At 39.7% G+C, this 24175-nt stretch overlaps 1 protein-coding gene and 4 non-coding genes across 5 annotated transcripts in view; all 5 read left to right on the top strand.

The window, feature by feature from the left end:
* Positions 1-21092, top strand: part of NOP58 (NOP58 ribonucleoprotein) — a 24379-nt gene extending 3287 nt beyond the window's left edge. Inside the window, exons 3-15 of the mRNA XM_010713471.2 lie at positions 1400-1452; positions 3610-3734; positions 4475-4611; positions 5775-5839; positions 7650-7784; positions 8521-8666; positions 9602-9728; positions 10336-10499; positions 11214-11348; positions 12590-12651; positions 15014-15147; positions 19907-20031; positions 20752-21092. Of these exons, the coding sequence (XP_010711773.1) occupies positions 1400-1452; positions 3610-3734; positions 4475-4611; positions 5775-5839; positions 7650-7784; positions 8521-8666; positions 9602-9728; positions 10336-10499; positions 11214-11348; positions 12590-12651; positions 15014-15147; positions 19907-20031; positions 20752-20808 (1465 nt within the window). The 3' untranslated portion in view covers positions 20809-21092. The remainder of the gene's footprint in view (positions 1-1399; positions 1453-3609; positions 3735-4474; positions 4612-5774; positions 5840-7649; positions 7785-8520; positions 8667-9601; positions 9729-10335; positions 10500-11213; positions 11349-12589; positions 12652-15013; positions 15148-19906; positions 20032-20751) is intronic.
* On the top strand, positions 1735-1823 carry LOC116216867. The gene has a single exon (XR_004160428.1). It is a non-coding gene; the product is annotated as a small nucleolar RNA SNORD70 (small nucleolar RNA).
* Positions 6415-6502, top strand: LOC116216868. Its single transcript, XR_004160429.1, has one exon. It is a non-coding gene; the product is annotated as a small nucleolar RNA SNORD70 (small nucleolar RNA).
* On the top strand, positions 8772-8855 carry LOC116216864. Its single transcript, XR_004160425.1, has one exon. It is a non-coding gene; the product is annotated as a small nucleolar RNA SNORD11B (small nucleolar RNA).
* On the top strand, positions 9862-9947 carry LOC116216863. The gene has a single exon (XR_004160424.1). It is a non-coding gene; the product is annotated as a small nucleolar RNA SNORD11 (small nucleolar RNA).
* Positions 21093-24175: the final 3083 nt, after the last annotated feature.

Here is a 24175-nt window from a genome sequence, read left to right on the forward strand (position 1 = left end):
CACATATAGCTGCATAATTAAGCTGTGAAAGTTTTTACCACATGCCATGGAAGAAAGAACAATATTATAAGGAGTTTTGGGTGTTCTGACAAGAACATCCAAGTTTGTAATGCTGAAACTGGCTGATATAACATGTTTTTGTGTTCACAGGAAATTCTTGAAATAAAAACCCGTTGTGGTTCAATCCAGCATTGTGGTTCAATCATAGCATGTGAAACCTTCTGTGAGTTGAGAGTTAGCGTTGCTTCCCATGCCACCAATGACTGTTAGTGTTGCTGAGCAGCTGCCTGAGGTTGCAGTGCCTGCTGACCAAGCTGGCCTTTCTAGCAAATAGTCCTAAGGCTGGGAACAATGGTGAATTCCTGCCAAGTCTGCTTAGGGTGTTTTTATTGGAGCATTTCTAACCAGCTTTGGTTAGAACAGATACCTCTGAACAAGCTATGACTTGTGATTTGGATTTGTACTGCTCTGGAGGAATATTTAGAAGAGAAGACAGAATATTCCACATTTGTCTGTTTGAAGTGTTGTTAATCTTGTCTTGGAAACATCATCCTGGCCACTTGCTAGACAGCATATGGCTCTTAATGGATCTGTTCTCTGATCAAGTTAGTTCTTGTATTTCTAATGATTCTAAAAAGGCATCAGAATAAGCCTCGGGCTTTTGTTGGGCTTGTGTTCTTAATTCAGGCATTCAGCTTTATCTGTGACCTTGCTTCTTTTGCAGATACTTGACTCACAAAGCACAGTGGTTAATCAGAACTGGATTAGTTAAATGCCTGCCCTTGACAAGGAATTTACTGGATTGTGATAGCTTCTTCACTGGGACTCTAGATATCAACACCCTCAGATTATGTGAGGGGGAGAAGGAACTTGAGCTCTGGGAGTTGGCACAGTGTTTAAACACTGCATATATGATTTTTGGCTCTAGTGAGCAGTTAGGCGATGGAAGAATTTTCTGTATACTGGTTGTTTGTTTTAAGCTCAGCTCAAAACTTCTAACATGTAATTACAAGGGAGGACTTGAGGATTCTGGGGCAATGAATCAGTTCAGTCTTAAAGATTTGAAGAATTCTTGATGGAAAAGAGAGTTAAATCTCAGCTGTGCAGGCTGTGTTCCATGGAGGCAGAAAGTTCTCTTTTGAATATGAGAAGGATAGTGTTATCAGTCAACAGTGACAATCAGGGTGCAGTCTTGAAATTCACGTGTTTAATATCTGTCTGTAAATATATTGCTCCTTTTCCTTTTGGAGGGTCTGAATATTCATCTCTGCTCTCTTGCAATTGGTCAAAGAAGGGAACTGTAATAGTGGTGGCAGGAAAAAAAGCAAGCAAGCGTTTTTTAGCGTCTAGTTTTTGTACATTTGTTTACATACTTGTATTTTTCTTTTTTTTTTTCCAGAGTAAAACTGAAACACTTTGAAAAGTTTCAGGACACAACGGAAGCGCTTGCTGGTAAGGCAAAGTTGGCATTGTTTCTCAAAAAATAAAAGTCAGCCAAACAACAACAATCTCTAACCTGTCAGGCAATAGTTCACTCATTGCTTACCTCTGTCTCTACTGTTTTTACTTTGCCTAGTTTTTAAATAATGCATCTTTCAAAGGCAACTGCTTCTGTTGTTTTATGAGGTCATCCACCCACTCTAGTATAGTAGAGACATAACGAAGTCTTTTTTCATGTCACTCTTATTGCCCAAGCAATTTACTAATGAGCGCCATGTAGAAATTTGATGCACGTAGTCTGTTGTCAATGATGGATACTTGTTGGAACTGAATGTAGCTGATTTGAGTCAGTATTTCGTCACTACCACTGAGACAACAGACAATATATCACTATAACTGCTTGTTGTATGGGTGTTATACCTTTTATTTTTGCAGCAGAAAAAAATGCTAATATTGCACTTCAGAGAAATTCAGGTGCTTAAAGAAAATTGAAAGCCTTATATTCAGTAATTTTTACTATTTAAACACTTAAATTTTCAATGCTGCAGATTAGTTTGAACAGAAAAGATGAAAGTGCTAGCTAGTTGTTCAGGGATAGCATGATTGTTAATGCTGAATGGACTGGCATAGTATAAATTCTGTAAGTGGATGTTATACCTCATATTTACTACCAAATAATGGATCTTCATATTCTAAGGTAGTAGGGGTAGCTTTTAGAGGAAGCTAAGGAAACACTGTGAAAATGGAGGTGTCATGTATGCAAATGATAGAGTTGAGACTGAAGCTGCAGTATATTTCTCTGGCGTGTTTTTTTGGCGTATGTTGCTTTTGCTTAGGTTTATTGCTAGTTTGGTTTTAAAATATGCAAAAAAAAATCTCAACACCTGAACAACAAAGCAATAAAACCAATGGAAAACCCTAATTTAGAGCTTTGAGTTTATGTGGAAAATGGAGAAGATTACTCAAGCTCCCTATGTTACATTTATTTTGAAGAGATTGTTATGTAAATGCCTGTTTTATGAGGCTCAGGAGCTGTTCGGTATCTTGAAAGTTTCATAACTTATCTCCATTCTAGAAAGGATGAGAGGAAAAAGGTAAGTGAGCACACAATTTGCCCTTGCATTTCCTTAAGGTTCTAGAAATCAAAAAATCACTGGCTTGTGTTCTGTGTGTTATGTTGAAGATGTTGCATCAACCACAGAAGTTCAGTGGAGTACAAAGTTGATCTGCACAGAGGGCTTTATTTGTGCTGTCTTAAAATATATTGTGTGGTGTTAAACCTCTTACAGGTCAGTTAATACTTAAGTATGAAAACAATCCATTTAAAGTTCTTCAGTCTATGTGGTGTGTACTAAAAGGGTCTGTTTCTGACTCCCCAGTCCATGGGTGCGGTGTTTTTTTTTGGGTTTTGAAGGACCATATATGTTACTGTCAGCACAGGATGCAAATAAGCCATTGCTCAATTTAAGATAGTTCAGCTGTGGATTAATGAACCTGGTTAATTATATTGTATACAAAATGTTCCCTTAAAACCTTGCTTTTGGAAATGTGAAATTTACATCTAAGATGTATGTATGGGAACTGTTGGATCACAGCCTGAACCTCTGATTGACCACCTGAGGCAAGCACTGAGTCAGCTGTGGGAGCACAGGTGAAGGCAGTTCAGCTGTGTGACCAGAAGGGTGGAGCCTGGCTGCACCTCTCCTAGACCCCATTTAAGGGCTGACCCTCACTGGGGAAGGATCTCTTTCTGGAGATTGCTTCTTGTGGAGTTTACTGTGAGCCTACAACACTGGTGAGCATTTCCATTTATTTTGATTATCTTTCCACTGTGATAATCTTACTGAGCCTAATCTCTGTATGCTTATTGATCGTACAGACATATTATGTACTTGTAGCAGTCTGTAAGCAAAATTCAGAAAAACTGAATTGGAAACACGTGAAGCGAGGTAAAGCAGGTGGGAAAATGACTCCTGGTCTAGGTCTTCAATAGGGCAAGAATATAATTTACTTCTGTTTTTATTTTAGCTACCACGTAGTGAAGTGGTATTGCAGCTCAGACTAAAGCTACTGTGGCAGTCAAAATAAAAATACCAAGTTAGAGATCATATAGTTGCAGGTTTTAGGAAAGGAAACAAACTGCATTTTTGGTGGTCTTGTTTTCTACAGCATCTACAGCTCTCGTAGAAGGCAAGCTCAGCAAGAACTTGAAGAAAATTCTCAAGAAGATAGTGGCAAAAGATGCCCATGAACAGTTGGCTGTAGCAGATGCTAAACTTGGTGGTGTCATAAAGGTGATTATTGACTTTCCTGTTTTTGTCTTTCTGTTTCATACTACTGAGATCTTATAAACAGGTTCTAGAAAGATAAAAATTATTAGCAATGGAACCTGCTGGCACTATGGTGTTTGTGGTGTGTAGAATCTCTATTCCTTATGATCAGATGTCCCTCCAACTCTTGCCTACCAGAGGAAGAAGTGCTGTAGAAGTGGTCTACTTTCTCTGGTATCTCCTAGCTGTCAAATCCTAGATTCACATCTCATGTCTGATTGCTGCCTGTTCCAGGGAGTTTTATTCAGCCATATTCTCATCCTGTGTTAGATTGTTGTGGGATGCAAACAGAGAAGGCTTCAGAGTTGAAGTGAATGCCACCAAGGACTCTGACCTAATTATTCATTTTTGTTCTCTGAAAAAGATCCCAAACCTTGAAGAAATGAAAACTCATATACTCTGCCTTTGAATTTTCTCTCTGGGACCAAACTTTCCAGTAAACTTCAAAATTGTGATTCTTCACTTCCAGTGCCTATGTAGCAAATAGAGGCTTAATTATACATCTCCTCTTCAAACTGGGATTGTTACGGTGTAGTGAACTGAATTTGTCACTACCTTAAGCGTGAGAAAAGACTTGAACCTGTTGAGTGACCACAGAATTGCCATGGGAAAGCCAGGCGTAATGAGATAAAGCTCTGGAAGAAGGGATTTAGAGAAATATCATTGTCATGTCTGACTTGGACTCAACGATTTCCATCTTGCAGGATAAGCTGAATTTGAGTTGTATACACAGCCCGATGGTTACAGAGCTGATGAGAGGGATTCGTTCACAGATCGAAGGGCTTATTACAGGGCTTCCTTCTCGAGAGATGGCAGCTATGTGTCTGGGTCTGGCACACAGGTGAGTTCCTAGCACAGCTCTGTCTCATCCTGTCACTGCCCTACTCCCGTGTACTTGGCTGCTCTGTGCTGTGATACGGTTTCATATTCACTTTATAAATCAACATACATGTGTACTTGAAGCCTTGTTTCACAGGGATTTTCAGTTTGCAACCACCTTCTTGGGGAAAGGCTTCAGCCTCACGCCAAAGTTGATAGTTTCTTTTCCCTTTACTACAGAGTTTTGTGTAAAATGTCTCTGTAGCAGTTGAGTGGTTAGTTTAAAACTCCATTGCTATTTAGGGATGGGAGGATTATGGTTTGCTGATTTACACTGGCATACATGCATACATAATGTATACAATGGAAATATTAAAGGGAGAAATATCTTTTCTTTCTCATCATCATGCCTTGTTAGGTTTAGTGGAGTAGTAGTTAAATAGAAAAAAATTATTGGATTAGCACAGGGTCAGGCATACACTCATGAGAACTTTTAATTCATTTTCTGACATGAGCTTGTTCTGTAGCCATTGACAAGTTAGAGAACTGCTTTGTTGTAGCTAATTCTTTAAAAATGCATTGGTTGCTGATAATGATGTCTAGAACATAGGCATTAATATTTAAAAAAAATTGAAGGTTTAAGTGGATATCATGTGTTTTACTGTAGAAATTTTTAACATATATTGAAAGCCAGATGATAATGGACATTCTCAGTCAGTGAGAGTCTGTTCTGGGAAGTTTCTTCTATTACTTCTCGTTACCATTGCTGATATTTGTTGCAGTGTAGTTTGTGTTTTGTGGATCGCTTCCAACTGCTGCAGAACTGAAAGTGCTATTGACAAATAATTTTTGTGGGAAGCAGTGCAGAAGGAAACCAGAAACCTATTTCCTGCCACAGTGTTCGTGCTCAGTCTGATGCATGTGGTATGGTTAGCCTTTGCTTTCACCTTTTTCATAGCATATGCACATGTATATGTCACAGCTGTTGAACATATGTTCATCATATGCCACAGGTTGTGTCATCAGGGTTTTTTCAATGGTCACAAGTGGGAGTGGTCAGTGCCACAAAGTTGAGCTGGTATGAATGAGTGCATGGACAACCACGTTCCTGTAAAATAGGGACGAGTGGGATGTGCTCTGCAGTGGGATGTCAGTGTACTGATGAAATTATTTCTGTATCCACAGCCTTTCTCGATACAAGTTGAAATTCAGCCCAGACAAAGTAGATACCATGATTGTTCAGGCAATTTGTAAGTATATTTACAGCCTAAATTATTAATGGTTCAGCTTATGTTATTTGCCTTCTTGATGCTGGTTGCAGAAAAGTATTGGTGTTGTTTTTTTCCTTAGCATGTTACAATAAATTATATTGTGTTCAGCTAGGCATAAGGTTTCTTAACTCAATAGGATTTACCACAAACAGTAATGTTGTTAGGGTCATGCGGTAAGCCAATGTCCATTTTCTTAGCATAGAGATCAGTTTAAATACAGGCAGTGTAAGTTCAGTCCTCTGTGGACTTCACTTCCCAACATGTCTCACCTCAGTTATTTTGGGAGAGTGTCTGGGCCCCACACAGCAGGGCTTTCTGAATCTTCACTTTCATGGTAGGTCACATAGGGAGCGATCTGGAGATGCAGAGATGTAAAAACCACTACAGTATTTTATGCTGTTTTCCATGCCCATGCTTTCTTAATGGAAAACAGACTGCAACTGTAAACACAGATAGGAACACCCATTCCTCATTTGTCTTTGAAGACATCCACATTGTAATCAACATTCTTGCTGTGAGCAGTAGCGAAGAATCCTGTTTGGAATATTAATTCCCAGACTGCTGTCAATGATGAAACATAGTTAAGCTGAAAATAATGATTTAATTCAGTTCCTTCGTCACTACCACTGAGACAACAGATGGGAATGTTGGTATTGCACTAGAGGGAAATATTTTAGCCTCAGGGCTCTGTAGCAATATATGCCGTGGGTGTTACATGTTGATGTTGTAAATCCAGTTATCAGTCATATCTTCTAGCTGGTGAGCCTGTTGGATTTGTAGGATGCATTTATACTATAAAGTCAATTAAAGGGCTTAATACAATGAAGTAACTGAATATAAGATACATTCTCACCATTAGGCTTTTTCTGTAAAGTTTATTAGGTGGCTAATTATTACATCCATCTTGTGTGTGTAGCACTTCTCTGATAGAGAGGGAGAATCACAGTGGCTCCTGTGCCCCATCCAAGAGGATGCCCTTTGCAGCTGTTAAAGGAGTCTGTTCTCCAAGGTGGTCCCAGTGGTGAAACTTTCAGACCACGTTTGTGGTAATTCTAATGTTTCTGCACTGTTGTGCCTAGGATTATGCAGTTCTCTGAAAACTAAAGACTTACATGATACTGAAACTTAAGTTTCATTCCATAAAATCTTGGTGATAAAATGAGGTCTGCTCTGAAAGTAATGCCTCCTGTTTTATTATGTTGGCCAGCGATGTCAGAGGTGAATATAGGTGGTATGGTAGTGGAAGTATAACCTTCCCACCAATATGGTGTTGTATTTTGCTACTGTGTGGCATATGGGAGCAAAGGGGCAGTCTTATAAAATGGCGTCTGACATGGATGCATGTATGAAACGAAGGTGTTGTTGAATTCATCTGTGTGAAAAAATTGGCACCCATTGACATTCACTGATGCTTGTTGAACATTTTTGGACACTAGACAGTGCATGGGAGCACAGTGAGGCAGTGATGACAGTGGATCCCCCCTCTGGTGCATACTTTTACTAATGCAGCATGCAGACTTTTTCACTGCCGATGAATATGTATAGCTAATGGTGGTGATTGTGTTGGGGGAAAAAAAAGTGTTTGGTGGATGAGAATTTGCCTTATCAAATAGTGGTGTTGTGCTTTTTGAATCTGTTATAGTTTCCATGGAAACAAATAGGAGGCATTACTTCTGGAACAACTTATCTACTTTTATCTCTGTACATTTTTTTTAAATTTGTCGATGTAAGAGTTAACCATTTCTCAATTTCCTTGTAAGAAACAAATGTCCATTCTTCTTTCTCATAGCACTTCTTGATGACCTGGACAAAGAACTGAATAATTATATCATGCGCTGTAGAGAATGGTATGGTTGGCACTTCCCTGAGCTGGGTAAAATCATCACAGATAACCTAACGTATTGTAAATGTGTGCGGAAAGTTGGTGAGTAATGAGGAGGCGTGAGCCTGGGGAATAGACTGTGTACTAATGTGAAATGTTATGACACAGATTTGTAGGCCAGCCACTTGCTCTCCAGTAGCTCACAGTGTTGTGTACAATCCCACCATCAAGAGCAGTGTACGTAGGGCCAGTAGAGAAGTGGTGTATAGTTGCCTCTGTACGCTAATGCAGTTTGAAATTCTGAAGCTTGATATAAAGCTAATATCGTATGACCAGCCAGTTCTTCATGAAGACCACCAGCATAGCTTACAATCAGAATTAATCAGCAGATCAATTTGGATATTAGCTGCCAAATACGATGTAAAGGGACTCGCTGCCTGTTTGTGGCTGTTCCCTTTGACTATAGCTGCTTTTTTTTTTTCCTTCTCTTCCAATTGTAGGAAGAATTACTTAAGCTTGGTTAGTTAAAAGTGACTGCTTGCTTCCTGGTATTCTTCCTTTGTAATCTTGTGACTGAAAATTTTACAGCAAGAAACTATTGAAAAGGTGAAGTATTTGGTGTTACAGAATAAAGGCTTTTTTCTAGTTCCAAATTTAATTTTCCCAACCATTCTCAGGTAGCCTAAATAAAGTCTGAACATAAATGGTTATTTTGGGAGTTTAGGATAGGATGATAGCAGACTTAACTGTTATTTTAGCCTTTATCTTTGTTTCTGTTCTTTTCATACTTGTTCATCTTGCACTCACTTACAAACATGCTTTCATCTGTCCCCTGCAGGAGATAGAAGAAATTTTGCGTCTTCTGATGTTTCTGACATCCTACCAGAGGAGATTGAGGAAGATGTAAAAGCTGCTGCTGAGATTTCTATGGGAACAGAAGTATCAGAAGAAGATATAAACAACATAATCCATCTCTGTGATCAGGTATGTACATATATATGAATAGCAGTAGAAATTCCTCATTGCCTGACAACATCAGAGACTCTTCTACCATGGAGAGGTTTTACTAGGGTCTTTCTAACACAGTCACGATGGCAGTGATGATTCCTATATTGTGTTTCTCCTGATGTACAAACATGAGGGTGCACAGTCACTACCTCATCTGAGCCATCTCAATCTGTTGATGTCTACTTGAAGCCTTCTGCAAGTGTCTTCCTTTTGCATGGAATTCTGGCATCGGTGTGTTTTTAAGCCCTTAGGAGCATGGAACTATGCAACCTCTTTCTAACCTGTCCATTTTGAAGCTGGGTGGTAAGCCCTGAGTTAAAAGTGGCGCACTGAGGCTTAAAAAGAACTGGGAGCCCTCTCCTTTCATTTGTATTGCGTATGAACTCCCTCTGACTTTGGTGCCAGCTTAATCCCTTTGTGACTTTACCAGGGAGTGGCAGGGTTAGGAATAGTGAGTTCCTGTTCTCAGTCTAGACTGGGCTGCTTTTTTATGTGTGCTTTAATTGAGTGTATTTGTATGGAACAAGTAAAGACCATTTATCCTATTTAAAGAGAATGGTGATAAAGATTTATGTGAAAACTGAATGTTCCAGTGTTTTGTCCTAAAGAAAATGTCCTTACTAAGTATTTTTGTTCTGCTTCGCTGTCTTTGGCGTGTTGTCAGCTCCTTTATCAGGAGCTCTGTGAAAAAATAGGTTGCATGAGAGAATGAGCAATACAAATCCAATATACTTCATGGATGGAACTCTACTCTGGGAATATTCCCTATATAAAGCTTTCTGTAACTGACTCTTGATTGTGTAATTTGCACTGTTAGCCTCCTTGGTTGGAATTTTCAACACTTTCATTTAGGGCTTTGATTTGTCTGTCAGCCAATTCTGATTTGTGTAACTAAACTTTGTCTATGCCAGGTGATTGAGATCTCTGAGTATCGGACACAGCTGTATGACTACCTGAAGAACAGAATGATGGCCATTGCTCCTAATCTCACTGTCATGGTGGGTGAACTGGTTGGAGCAAGGCTCATTGCTCACGCAGGTGGGTCACAGTAGCCATTGTAAAGAAAGCTTAGTTGATCTCATCACAAGTTTTCTCTCGGGAGCTAATTGGCTAAAGGCGTCATGCAAGACAGTGATTAACATCTCTTGAGAATATGAGTGTGAGCTTGGTACTAGTCTGTGATGATGTAGTTCTTGGTTGGCCTGAATCCTTTTTGGAATATGAGGGCAACTTAAGTCACTACCTCTTCTGAGACACTGAGCCCCCTTCTGACAGTCCAGTCAGATAAAATATTGAGAAGCTGGCTTCAAGCATTTGTAGCAAGATTTGTAGCAGCCTTGTTTTGGTTATCTGCTGTAGTTGTGTGATGATGTATTCTTGTCAATGGGACCTGATCAGGAGTAGACATTACTCTTGTACCAAATGTTTTATCGACTCGCCCTTCTTTCCTCTTGCTGAAATCAGAGACAAGTTTAAGCATGAAAGATTGAAATGGCTTACTTGTTCTTCGGGAAATTGACATGAAACAGCTTGTAGAGAAATTGAGTGCTCAGATCTCCTGCTTTTGAATACTGTAGGGATCTAGTATTGTGCTTGTTTAGCTGCTCTTCTGATAGAGTACTATTCCTGTGTCACTTCCTTCTAGGTTCCCTCTTGAATCTGGCAAAACATCCAGCCTCAACAGTTCAGATATTGGGTGCTGAGAAAGCGCTCTTCAGAGCACTGAAGACTAAGCGAGACACGCCTAAATTTGGCCTTATCTATCATGCTTCCTTAGTGGGACAAACAACTGCCAAAAACAAAGGAAAGGTGAGTTTCAGAACTGTTGAAGCTTGCTTTTTTCAGAATGTGGAAGTCTGTCATTGAGATGACTTGAGCTTCAGATTAAGGCACTTTCCGTGGCCTTCTCTCCTGTTCTGCTTTGTGGTTATAGCATTGTCCCACAAATCTTTGTGGTGTCCATTCCTGTTGACAGAGGGGAAGGGGTCTGTTCAACACAACTCTGTAATAGATCCATACCTGCTGAGTTGTGATATAACACTGGTTTTCTCAAGGAATATGTTACTGCTTTATTCTATGTGGTAGAAGGCTAAGCTGTATCAGGCGTTAGTCTTATTTGAAAATCAAGTTCATACTGTGTGCTGAAGGTAGTAACTTCCATGTCTTGCATTTAAAGAGCTTAGGTTTTTGTAAAGCAGCTGGATGAAGATGTCTTGAATTCTGGAGAATGCTATTCGCCTGAAAATTATACCTCAAAATGACCTGGGATAAAACTTGAGGTAGAGTGGGAGATGTCTAACTTATTTGCTAGGTTTAGAAGTGTCCCCCTACTTATGTAGAAAATATGGTGTTACTTTAACTGTATGGATGTGCTAAAGAATGACATACTAATTATTTTCTGGACTAAATGCTGCTAGGAGAAGGTTGCCTTATTCTTCTGTTTATGGTTATAGCTTCCAGATCAGAGTGAATCACTGCCTTGTGTTCAGTCTTAGCATTTAATATTCTTTTTGCCTTGCCCAGATTTCTCGAATGCTGGCAGCTAAGACTGCCTTGACTATTCGTTACGATGCCCTTGGAGAGGATACCAGTGCTGAAATGGGAGCTGAGAACAGGTTAAAAGTAGAGACAAGGCTGAGGCATTTGGAAGAGAGAGGAGTAAGTACATGGATTGCTGAATGAAGCTGACTTTCTTGAAAAACATGACTTCTGTACCTCTTCTGTTTCTGGCATGATTTTCTGATACATTGAATCTTTGGTGTCATTGTTACTCTGTAGCATATCTCCAAACCTTGACTGGAGGACCTGTGAGCTGGTGTCAGTTTTTGTTTGTGTGGTTCCCTGCATACATTATACTGAAAAATACCGGCTTTGAAGAAGCGAAAATGATCATGCACTTAGATTCTACTACATTTATTTATTAATTGTAAACATAGACTTGTTATGTCATGACTGCTTCACTTAAGAAGGAAGCCAGTTTGTTTATTGTTCCTCCTCCACTCTGTTTCTCATTGTGATTTCTCAAAATCTTGATGGTATTTAGAGCTCAGAGCTTTCAGAGCCAAAGCTAGATGTTATTTACATCACAGAAGAGCTGCTGCATTATCCTCTCATCTCCTAATACATGTCTTGCCTCTCTGTACCTGCTGTTCCATCTGCTGCCATTGGCATAGCATACTGGGACAACATAGGATTCATTTTCCACTTTAAGGTAGTATGCCTTCTGCATGTGATATTGCAAGCTATGACTCCTTGCAGCCTCCCAAGCTATATCTGCTGCTATTATGTTGTACTACTGGTACAGCTAGTACCAAAAAAAAAAAGAAAAATCCAGAAAAACTTGCCAATTCTTCGAGTATTTCACAGGACACAGTACTTCCCATGGAAACAGAAGGAAGGAGCTGTGTTAGTTGATACCAAAGCACCAACTTATCTGACAAGTACAGATTTAATCAAATCAAGTTTTGAGTCTGTTTTGTGGTTTTAAGGTCAGCTTTATGCCAGCTGTAGAATGATACCTAATGATACCTACCCTGACATACAGTTGTCCTTACAAAAAAGGAAGCACGCACAAATTTGAACTAGTTTAGTGAGTTTCCAATTATAGTCCTCTTATGTGGCTGTACTATGTTTGATCCCATACTATAGATGTCCCTTAGTTGTGCTGGCTTCTAGAAGAGCAGTATTAGAAAGGCACATCATGAGGCCTTTCTCACCTCAGTTGTCACCCTGTCACTATTCTAATCTTAGGAGAAAGACTTGTGCAGTTGTACCAGATCCTGGCCAATCACATAAGCCCATCTGTCCATTTTTGATTCCTTTCAAGGGCTCTGAATCTTGTATTGTGAATTGTTTTTGTTCTGAGTAATTTATTTTTCACTTTTAAATTTTTCTTTTAGATAAGAAGAATAAGTGGCACTGGAAAAGCCTTGGCCAGGGCAGACAAATATCAAAACAAGAGGTGAGTAGTTTTTCTTTTCAGCTTGACTGAGTGTAAATAACTCTTCATACTTTTATTCCTGAGAAGCTTTTTCATTGCGGGTTGGACTGCCTTGAAATCCAGAAGAGATATTCTGTGCTCTAAAACACTGATAACATGTCCTAATCACTAATGCAAATTTCCATGTTTCCATGTTTTACAGTTATGGTAAAGCCAGTATAGTAGGGAAAAAGTCCTGATTTTCTAATAGAAAATTATTGACATCATCAGATAACTACATAGCAGCTTTATTTAATGCAAGTCTGAGAAAGTTAGAATTGAGAAAATTGGTGTTTGTATGAATTTCTTGGACATGTTTGAAAGCTGTCCTAGAAATCTTATTTTTAGGAAAGTAAACGTACAGAAAACCCACTTAGTTTGAGCAAAGCTTGATCTCCTTGTTTAGGTCCTATGCATAATAGCGGAGTCTTAAGGAACAGAGCAGTTTCGGGTGCCTGAAATGAACGAATTGCAGCTTTGATGGTTGAACATTTAAGGGCTGGAATGTATTACTGTTAATTTGAGCTGTGATGTCTGAATTTTTCACTTAATTTGTTTGCAGGCATCTTGCTTAACCTGGCCTTCCCATTTTGGTGATTCCTTGGTGTAGAAAGGGCAAGTGCTTGGCAGAAGTAGAGCGGAGTGTTAGTTCTGTCAGGAAAAACTAGCAGCGTTGCATCCATTTGCATTTACCACACATCTTTTTCAAGGCTGGCTGTAACTTGCATTCCCATTTGTTAAGTGTCTCAAAGGGTAGTGATGGCTGTGTTTTCTGGAGCAGTTTTTGAAAAAACAATTGTCAGTAAATGAAGCATCAGTGTGTGTAAGGAGGCAGTAACTTAAGGTGTTGAGAAGACAGCATGCTTGTAGGTTTATGACCTCTTGAAATGAGGAGTGGTCAAGTCCTGCTGGGACATGTTTCTACTGTTAGGCTTGTTCTGCAGATGTCTAGGCTTGGGGGAAGAGACGCTGAAGATAACTTCTTGCTGTTTAGCCTAGTTTGGCTGTCTAAAAGGGAAAGAGATTAAAAGTACTCATTTCACGCACTCAAAATAATTTGAATTCTGGAATTTCTGAAGTTTTATTTTCAGGAGCATGTTTACTTTCTGAAGTTACAACTACTTTGGCCATGATCCGTACACCAGCTCAGTCTCCTTCAAATTATCTTCATAGTATACAGTCGTACTGCTACGGCTCTGTGGATATTGTTTGAAGGACCAAACTAGTGTTGTAAGGATATTGGCAAGAATGTCGTAGTATTGTATGGAACTAGATACCCAGCATTAATTAATTACATCACAGTAAAGTTTCAGAAGTTTGTTGTCTGATTACTTTGAAGAGATGAAACAAAATCCACTGTTCCCAAGAGGTTGTGTAGTCAGTTTCTGCAAAGCAATATGCTGTGATCATACCCATCAGAGTTTGTGGTGCTTAGAGGAGAAGCTGATAATGCTACCTGCTGGTATTGCTGTGTGTTTCTCAGTCTGATCACTAGTCTCAGTTGCATTTGCAACCTCTGCAAGGTAGCTACTTCAGATTCCTTCTTTAGAGAAGTTTAGATGCTCACATCTCCAGATGGAAAATAGTTTAGGGTTATTATTTTAGAACTTCTTTCTCTTCTAGGAATTCTGTTCTGAATTAGAAAAAAGTTGCTTTATTGCTACTAATGATTCAACTGTCCTTGAAAAAGTATGATGGAAGAGAACTGTGTTTAAGGGCAGCTGATTCTCTGCAGTCTCTATAAGAGGTAAAGACTAAACAAAGGACCTTTTGGTATTCAGATAGAGGTGGCTTCAGCCACAGATTAGGTATTCTCCTGTCTTGTGAAGTCAGTGATACAGAGATGAGCCATTACTTTGCCTTCTAACTTGTGCCCTCTGAATGTAATGGTGGAGAAGCAGTGCAGAGAAAGCGGAAACAAAGCTCTTCCCAATCTTGTGATTCTGATAACCCTAGGGTACACTTATGAACTCCGCTAATTGTAGGGAGCTATGTACTTGTGACCATACAACAGCGATAGGAAGACTTTCAGCTGGCAAGAGATAAATGGGTAACTTAAGTGCTCTGTAGAATCTCAGATATAAACCAGAACTGAGCTCTTGGTTGAGCTGATACCTTCTCTTCAGATCAGACAGTTGTAGTTCATGGGATATATTCTGTACTCCTAATTACCAATGAACCATTCATGTGTTGGAGAAAGAGCCAACTACCTGTAGATGCTTTGTTAGCTGAGCAGAATTGTTTTGCTAATGTTTTCAGGAGATTGTGTTGGAAAGTTAACTTCAAGATCTTACCTGGAGGCTAGTTCTTCATTACCTGAACTGACTTGTTTTCTTCATTACAGTGAAGTAAAGGTGTATGATCCTTCTGGTGACTCTACGCTTCCTGCTGTTTCAAAGAAGCGCAAAATTCAGGAGGTGGAAGAACAGGAGGCAGGGGTTGCAGTGAAAGCGAAGAAGTTCAAGGCAGAGATGGAAGGTTAGTTGCTGCATCTGCTGCTAGCATGCTGCTGTGTGTTTTGTGCGGTCTGATGACCATCCACAATACCTGGTTACTCTCCTTGGGTCTGACGCAATATATTAGTATTAATAAAAAAATCTTCTGATAAAACTGTTGTAGGCATAGAACGTTTTAACAAGTAAGACTCTGCTTATTCTTGCACTGTATAGTAGGCTCATCTTCAGTGATTCTTAGCATCTAGAAAGAAGGTTCCTTTGGGGGGCGAAAAACAACTTGCTTGAACTTTCTTTAACTGAATACTGTTTTATTCTGTATAGGAGTGTTCCGGCACATAAAAGTTGAACATCAGGACGTGAGGTTAAATGACCCTTGGAAAATTCAGTCTGAATTTATGGTACACAAGGAGCTATTGTCTAGAGAGCTAAAACAACTGTGGCCACAGTTGTTCTCTTCTTCTCTGAGATACTGTGTGAAGAAAGGTTTGGGGCTGTGATTTCAAAGCACTCTGGTTTCTGTTGCACTTTGTGCAACATTGTCCCTCTTTTCGTGTGTACACTTGCAGCACCCCTAAGTGGCTGGCCTAATGCTTGCTATGATAGTAGAGTACCCAGCAGGTAACTTGGACTTTAAGTTCTTCTTGTGAAGCCCTGGACTAGATCTGGGCTTGAACTGCTCCCAGTTCTATCTGCTGCTCATTGCTCTGCAGATTGGGACTGTCAGAGCCTTTTCTTTCTGTCTTCCTCTGTGCTGCTGTGCTCTAAAGAAATCAGAGGCTGGTTATGAGTACTTATGTTGGCTCTTTACTTCTTAATGCTCAACTTACAGAGGTGATTTTTCCAGATACTGGTTAATTGATTCCTGGTGTCTGTGTACTTGTATGGAGCGACTTGTAGGAAACTGAACTTAGGAGAATTGAAATTACATTGGTGGGGGAATTCTTTGTACTTTAAATCTGAGATATGTGCTCCAGCTTGTTCTCTTGTGCTTATCATAATGAAACAAGGACACTTGAGTACTTTAAAAGTTTGAACTTTGTCCATTTGGTTTTTGTAGAATGTGAGTGTTTTCACAGCTACTGCTTTTGGTAGTCCTTTGAACTAAATCCCCTTACTATAGCCTCAGAATTGTTCCCTTGGGTCTCCTTTCTGTTACCAAAATATTGATGTTTTGTAGGCATGAGCTCCTTGCAGGTGAAGTATTAGTTATTTCCAGCCTGGTCTCTTACCAGTACAAAGATGGTATTTCTATTTGTAAATGTTACTCAATGATTTGTGTTTTATAGAGGAAAACTGCTTCTGTTTTCTTCCTTTGCTTTTTTGAGAATTGAGAATGGTTGGAGCCTAGTAATTGCCCTTGAGCTACCAAGAATGATTTGAGTTGTACAGAGTGTTCATAAGAATACTTATGAATTACTGAAATCTGTGCTGTTTGATTTTTGGAAAAGTTAATGATACCTAAAGTACCTGGAATAGTAAGGCATCCTTTGGATGTTCATAGCTCCTATTTTTCTTCCTGAGGTCTCTGTATCAAGTGTGTGCCAAATGCTTGACATACTATGGGAGAAGCATATAGCTTATTTACATCACATCAACTGTATATAGATTTCATCCCTTCCTGACATAGGCTAGACAAACCATGACCTTGCTCTTTTTCTAGTTGATATGTCTGCAACAGCATGCTGGTAGGGTGGTGGTCCAAGAAGTTTGTTGAGTAGTTCAAGTTCTGAAACATACAGAAGAGTACAGAAGAGGTCCCAGCATTAGGATTTATGTTGTGTATCTGCTTGAATATGTAGAAGCATTTCAGTTTCTGCTGTTCTTGGCTCTATTCTTTTCAATGCAGTACTCTATTCTTTGCAGTGCACTACTTGTAGGGTTTTCTCTGGTCAGAGATTACACATACAGACACTGTGTAAGAAGTCTCTGCCCCCCTCTTTCCCCTTGCTGTTTGTGCTGTTGCATAATAAGTGGGGATGGTAGAAAAGCAGTCCAGGAAAAAAAGAATTCTTCAGCCACATCAAGTTTGATCCAGTCCGTATTCCATGAAGAAGGTAAGGAATGGGAATGAGGTGGAAAGCTGCCATTGAAAAGTGCTTTGTCAGACTACTGCTTTAATATTTGTAGTAAAGGGGAGCAGTATTTTGTGTTGGGCTAGATTGAGATGTAAATGCACCTGCAAAATGTGTTGTGTGGTTTTCTCTCTCTACCTGTTAGAGGTGTGTGTATGGTGGTAGTACCTTGGACAGGAACTTAGCAGCACTGGGGCTAAGGGGGGTGGCATGACCTCAATCTACATTCACCTTTTATGTTACACCTAAAAGAGACTAAGGGGAGGGTTAGTGGCTGAAATAAGTTATAATGCACTTAAGGAGTTGCTTTTTAATACAAAATGTGTTAATAGTGGAGAATGGGAAATAGGACTGATACTTTGTTGCCCCAAGTCTGAAGCTAGATGTTGCTGTACAATATGTACCACCAGTGAGGCTAGCCAGTGCCCCCAGTGAGGTACTCAAGTTGTGTGGAGGCATCAGGATATAGTAGCAGCTTGTTACCTGTGAAGGTGTCTCTTGCCAAGAGAAACATTATCTTAAATTAATGGAGTGAGCCCTGCAAGGCCCAAAGCCTTAAATGACAGGAGTGTCATGATGTGATGTCTTTATTGATAGGCTGCGTGACTTAATTGTGTGTGTGGGGATCATATGGAGAAGGGAGGGTGTGTTGGAAGCTGGTGTGTAAAAGCTTAGAGCAGACTGACGGAAAGTGGGATACTGGAACTAATGATTTCCAGTGCTGTGCAGGGCCATTGATCAAACTCTTCTTCTGGGTGCTGCTTTTTGTGCCTTAGTGCCTGCAGCAGCAGCTGGTGGCTTTCTTGTCAACTGCTGTGTATCACAAAGAAGTCCTGCTGGGCTTGTGTGACTTAGAAGTACTGGATCCAGAGGGAGAAGAGTAGCCCCCCCCGGAGCCTTTATCCTCATTCTGCCTAGGTTCAAATGTATGAAGTCCTGTGATGAACTTTGCTAGAAAGCAACAACTTAAATCTTCTTGAAGGCATCTGCTGCCAGCTGTGAGAAGTGACTGTCTGCAAGTGTTCAGTGCTTTATCTGTGGTTGTAAATTGTGGTGGATTCCACTGTCTGGTGTTTCAGACTCGATGACACACATGGTAATAACAAGAGATGTGCTACCCAGTGTTGTGCTTGACAATGCAGAGCTTACTCATCCTGCTGAGTGAAAGCGTGTATCGTAGCAAAATGTGATGCATACAGTCCTGTCATACTGTATGGCTTTAATGTAGCATAGGGTTATTTTACCTCTCTCATATAAGTAGTAGTACAAAGGTGAGTATACTTACACATTTTGTGCTCCTTATGTTTGCACACAGTTAATTGCAAAGCATGGCAGAATCCCTTAAAAATCATATATACAGGTTCCTTTGTTGGGAATCCTTTTGCTGTTTTCATTCTGGCATTTTTAAATGTCAAAAAATGCATGTATTGGTTGGCTGGATTTTGCTGCAGAAATGTCTAGAAATTTTCTGTACTTAAAGCCCATTTTTTGTTTGAAGGCTATTTTGATGGCAAAGATAGGAGCTTATTTTTGACTCAGTCCTTCTGCTGCCTTGAAGTACTAAACTTGCAACAGCACAATGAAGATTTCAGGATGTGATTTATTTATTTATTTATTGTAATAATACTAGGTTTTGTTCCCTTCTTTCTGTAAGTACACTCACTTATTACTTTCAAGCTGAAATGTTTTTTGGAGAAATACAGTGAGAAAACAGCATCTTGAGTCATGCTTCTGGGTAGCAGCTAGACCAGGTACTCCTATTTTCAGCATCTTTGTAGCTACTGAAGGACAGTGGTTACTACATCATGAATGTGCTCATGAGTACTTCATACTGAGAAACTTGCTATCTAGCACTGACTCAGTTGTGCAAGTAAGTTTAACTTCGATATATTCCAGTAGCAGGCTGGCTACTGCAAAAGCTGTCAGCTGGGTAATGGTTTCTGCTTGTTTTCTTTACCTGGAGATTCCTAAGACTGTGGCATATATTGTTGAAGATGAAGTAGTGGTAAATTGTAGTCCTCCTACCACAGTGATTAAATACATCAGTGGTTGGCAAATAGTTGTGAAAAATAAGTGTAAGAGAACATGAGTAAATCTCTCCTTGAGTTAACAGTTCTCCAAGGTTATATAAATCTTGTTTTTCAGGACAGAGTTTCTACTCTTTCATTAAATATTTTGTCAGCTCAGCATTAGGAGGTCTTTGTGTCTTCCAGTCTGAATGACTGCTGATCTGCCTCTTTCCAATGAGAAGATAAGGGAATCAGTTGCCAATAACCTGCTGTTGGCTGAATGCACTGCTAATGTGGGTTGTTGAGTCTTTCCGTGGCTCTTGTGATGCCAGTGAAAATGTTTGCCAAACTGTGGGCAGTCTCTTTTCAAAAAGAGCACCTGAAATGCAAATAAAACATGCAGGCTTATTTTGAATGTTGGAGATGGCATATAGGAGTGCTTTTTGGGTGAAATGTGATTAGTACTGTCACATTGTCATTTATGTCTTAGGTAGCTGTACATTTTGGTAATAGCAAGCAGTAGTCATACAAATAGGGGAGGAAAGGATTAAGGATGAGTGTGGAGACAGCGTGGTATTTTTTGCTTTCTTAGTATCCTTGTTGCATTCTCTCAAATCTCATAGAAAGCTTTTTCTTTCTGCCTTTTACACTTGTAATAATCAACAACCTGCTTTTTATTATTCTTCCTTCTGTGGTACAGAAGAGACAAATGTAGAAGAGGATGAGCCTGTCAAACAGAAGAAAAAGAAAAAGGAGAAGAAAAAACAAGCTGAAGAAGAGGAGGAGGAACTGACAGAGGAAGTGCCCACCAGCTCTACAGTTGAGGTGAGGCAGAACCGCACAGATGCCTGACCCTTTTTGGAATGGATTCCCTCCAAAATATATGGAGCAAGTGGAAAACATTCTTGCCTATTGAACTCCTGTTATGCAGGGACTGTTTCTAGCAACTTCATTTAGTAATATCCATCATTGTAAATTTCAGAAAGAGTTGTATTACATAATAAGGTCTGAGAAATTGCAGTTTCTCAGTGCACTAGTAGTGTTTCCCTTCCTTTTCTGAGCCCACCCCCAGCTTTAGTATCCATTGTTGTTACTACTTCTCTAGAGATCTGTTGGTACTGATTCAAAGGCATCTCTGTTGTTCAGGGTTCCTGCAGAGCAAAGGCTATACATGCTGAATAGATGAAGCATCACTTGATGTCTCCTAGCAGCAGCCGACTGGATGCTATAACTAAATTAATTGCTCAGTTTTGAAATTCTGTTCTTAACATGGAATTTCATCTATTCTCCTTTCATTAGAGAAGCTACACTGCTTGTTACAGACTGACCACAGCTTGGAGCAGCCAGCAGTGTGTGACAGACAGCAAAACTTCCCTTGCTGTGTTCTAACCATCAAGTGGAGTAGCAGCGGAGCAAGGGAACATCTGCTGTGCTGAGCATGGCAGCTGGGGGAGATGCTTTGAGTGTGAGCTCTGTTGCTTAGCTACATGTGTTGTTTTGCTTCTCCATTACAACTTATTCATAGCAATGTTTGTTTGTTTCCAGAATACAGAGAAAAAAAAGAAGAAAAAGAAGAAGGTGAAAGATGAGGATGAAGACTGAGAAAAGGTGGAAACATGCCATAGGACAGTGCTTCAGAGTAGCATTTCTTGATGTAATTTCTTTAACCTCTAGCTGAAAACCGTTACCTCTCTATATTGCTAGAGGGCAAGAGATGCATTTGATAGCTGTCTTCTGCCCTGGAGCAGGATACCCCACTGTCCCTGCTACTTAGGAAGACTGCTCTGTTGTTTTGCAGTATCTTGTGTTGAAAAGCAGACAGTAGATCCTTTTTTCATATGCAGTCTTCATTGATAAAGAATAAAAACATTTTTATGGAGATCTTATGCCTTTGTCTTGTAATTTATTTGCTGGCTTTCTAACCATTATCGGGACTGTTCCTAAAATTTAATGTTTTAATTGAATGATCAGCATAAAACTGTTTTTTCAGTGTGTAAATATTCCATTGCAGTTTCTTCCCTAAGAAATTCAAACTTTGTAAATATTCTTAAGTTCTCCATAAAATAGATACAAATGTGTGTGAGTAACATAAAAGAGCATTGAACAGCTGAGGTGTTATCAAGCCTGCAGTGTATTTCTTATCAGAAGATTTTTTTATCTTCCAAACATTTTTGTTTTGTAACATTGACAGAATTGAGGCACGTTTTGAAAGAATGTGAGTTAGTTTCCAAATGGCTTCTGTGGTGGTTATGGCAACTTTCTTCACTTGAAGAGGAAAAAAAAAAAGAACAGGAAAACTAAACACAATGACTTTTTCAGCCATCTAAAATGGACTTGAAAAGGCAAGCGTTTTGTTTATTAGAAGCAGAAATCAGTCATTTGCTAATTTTGCCATTCTCTATGGGGAATACAATTGCACTGAAGTAGCATCATACAATCAAGACTAAAATTCTTGGAGCGTACATTGTTGGAAAAGAAAATGGTTATTTGACTATGCTCAACACTGTATTCGTTAATGTGAAAAAGAATTGTAGGTATGGTAGTACACCTCGTAGTTATGAATCTACACTCAAGCTAAGCAAAATAGCGGTGTTGTTGGCAGGGTTTAGTGACCCTTCAGCCACCGCCACTGGTGCTTTTCTGTGGAATATATTTGTTGACCAACTCTTGAAATTTAATTGCCCATAGCTGGCTTATCTTTTAGTGAAGCAAAGCATATTGAATCCCTAACAAAGTTGGTAAGGTGTTTGTGTCGTGCATTTCTGCCCATATCAAGAACATGAACTGCTTTCTGTCTGATTGCTCTGGGCTTAACAGCTATAACCGAGGAGGATCAAGGAGTATCTGAAGCAGTATATCAGGGCTGTGTTGCTGTACTGCAATCATCTGCTATGCTGGGTGTTATGAATGTGTCCTTGTGTTGTTGCTCTGTCTGCAGTTGTTGATGTTCTGTCATCTCTGGATTGCACGGGAGTACTGAGACCTTTCCAGTTCATTTGCTTTTTGCTGGAAAAGCAAGATGAATTCAGCTTCAGTCTCTTGACAGGTGACGAAGATGTTAAAAATGATCCATAGCGAGTTGGAAGGCTTAGCTATCAGTGCACTTAGTTTTTTATTGTAAGTACGTTTTCAAACAGAAATCCTTACAGATGTGAGATTTAAGTTTCCTCTGAACTATGAATGTACTCTCTCCTTCAGAAGTCTCAGATAAATAATGTATGTGCTGTTCAGAAGCTGCCCTATATAATTTATATTCTAATCAGAAAACTTGTATGAACATCAGTTGCTCAGTAAGTCTAATGAATGAGATCGAAGTGGAACAAGGTTATTTTTGCATAGCTGCTTTCCTCCCTTTTGCTTATTCCTTAGGTGAATCATATTCACTCCCTGACAGTTTTCATACTTAATGCATTTTATTACTGCAAGCCAGTGTCCCATAGAAACAAGCTTCTGTGTCCCAAGGTGGCTATAGCAGCTGCACCTTTGCTGCTTCTTCTGCCCCAGTGTTCTGAGTGTGGATTTCAGTATCAAATTAACTATAACTTCTCTTTTATTCTGCATCAGAACTTCAGAAATGCAGTGTGTGTTTTGTTTTTGCAAAATGAAACTGCTTTGCAGGAAATAGAAGTATGCTAGGTGAGGAAAAAAGCAAGTTGCAAGCTTTTCAGCCCTGGAAAGATCATGTGCTTATCAGCACCACCTCTTTTTAGCAGGTAAGGAAGTAGGTACTCTGTGTTCTGATTTTGAACTGTTTGACTGTTAAGCTCCTCATCCTAGGAACAATGTGCTCAGTACCCTTAAGGGCAGCACTAATAAGTGTATTGAAGTCGAATGCTAAATGTGAGCAGTGAAAATAATCGGTGGTGATAGACAACAGTCGTTTTAAGCCAGGGTCACTGTATTTGAAGTTGCTTATCAGTTCAGGCAGATAAAACTGGCTTGCTTACGCACAGTTTTCCCAAGACAGAGGTCTGGGTATTTGTGTACCATCTTGCATCTTTGAAATAATGAAGCCTACAACTACAGTTGGGAAATACTGTAACCTCTTTGCATGGGTAACAGTGAATGCCAAGATTTAGAACAGGCCCTTAATTAGGACTTCAGCCTTCTTATTTAAGTAGTTTGGATTCTTATGTTTGTACAGCCTCCCTTTTGAGTAATTGTGCAACGAGACATTCATGCGGAGTCTGTGTAATCGCTCACTAATCTTTGTGAAGAAGCAGATCTGTCCAAAAATGGATCTTTCTTTCTAGAAGAAAATTACTGATGTTGGGTTAAGGATAGATCTTTTTTGTTTCCAGAAAGAATAGCTGGCAAAGGCATTGGCATTTCAAGTGGAACAGTGGGATCTGTGATCCTTAGAGCACTTGGTCTGTGTGGGTTACAATAAAGCCAGTAGTGAAAAATTGCTGATGTACTTAGGGTTTAAGCCTAGGAGAGGGTAAAATTATTTAAGAAGACTAGCTGAAAAAATGCAATGCATCTTGGATACTTGGGCTCTTCAACACTGTATTTCCAGGTTGTGCTATCCTGGGACACATGGGCCATGCTCACTTTGCTTTCTGCATTTTACAGACATTGGGAATTTTTCATTCTCTATGCAGATGTGCTGCAAGGGTGCATGCAGCTTTAACTTCTCTTCCAAAGAGTTACTACTGTGCCTGAGAAGCAGAAAGAAGTGTAGCATCTCCAACCCATTCAATCTAAGAGGTGCTTAATGTAAATCACTGGTGGCTTCTGTAGTATGTGTCTCTCTTACAGTTATCTTTTAGAGAAAATAGCTGGTTCTGTGATCTCACTGCACTTCTTATTGCAGAGACCTTTCCCTTTTAAGGGATGTTGCTTCAGTGTTGGAGAGGAGGGCAGTCTTGACCAAGCCTTAGACAGTGAGGTCTGATTAGATGACTTTTGTTCTTCATGGCTGTGGCCTTATACAGACCCTCCACCAGGAACAGCTGCAACACACTGC

This window comes from Meleagris gallopavo, chromosome 7 (genome assembly GCF_000146605.3).
Source record: "Meleagris gallopavo isolate NT-WF06-2002-E0010 breed Aviagen turkey brand Nicholas breeding stock chromosome 7, Turkey_5.1, whole genome shotgun sequence".
In the NCBI taxonomy this organism is placed as follows: domain Eukaryota; kingdom Metazoa; phylum Chordata; class Aves; order Galliformes; family Phasianidae; genus Meleagris; species Meleagris gallopavo.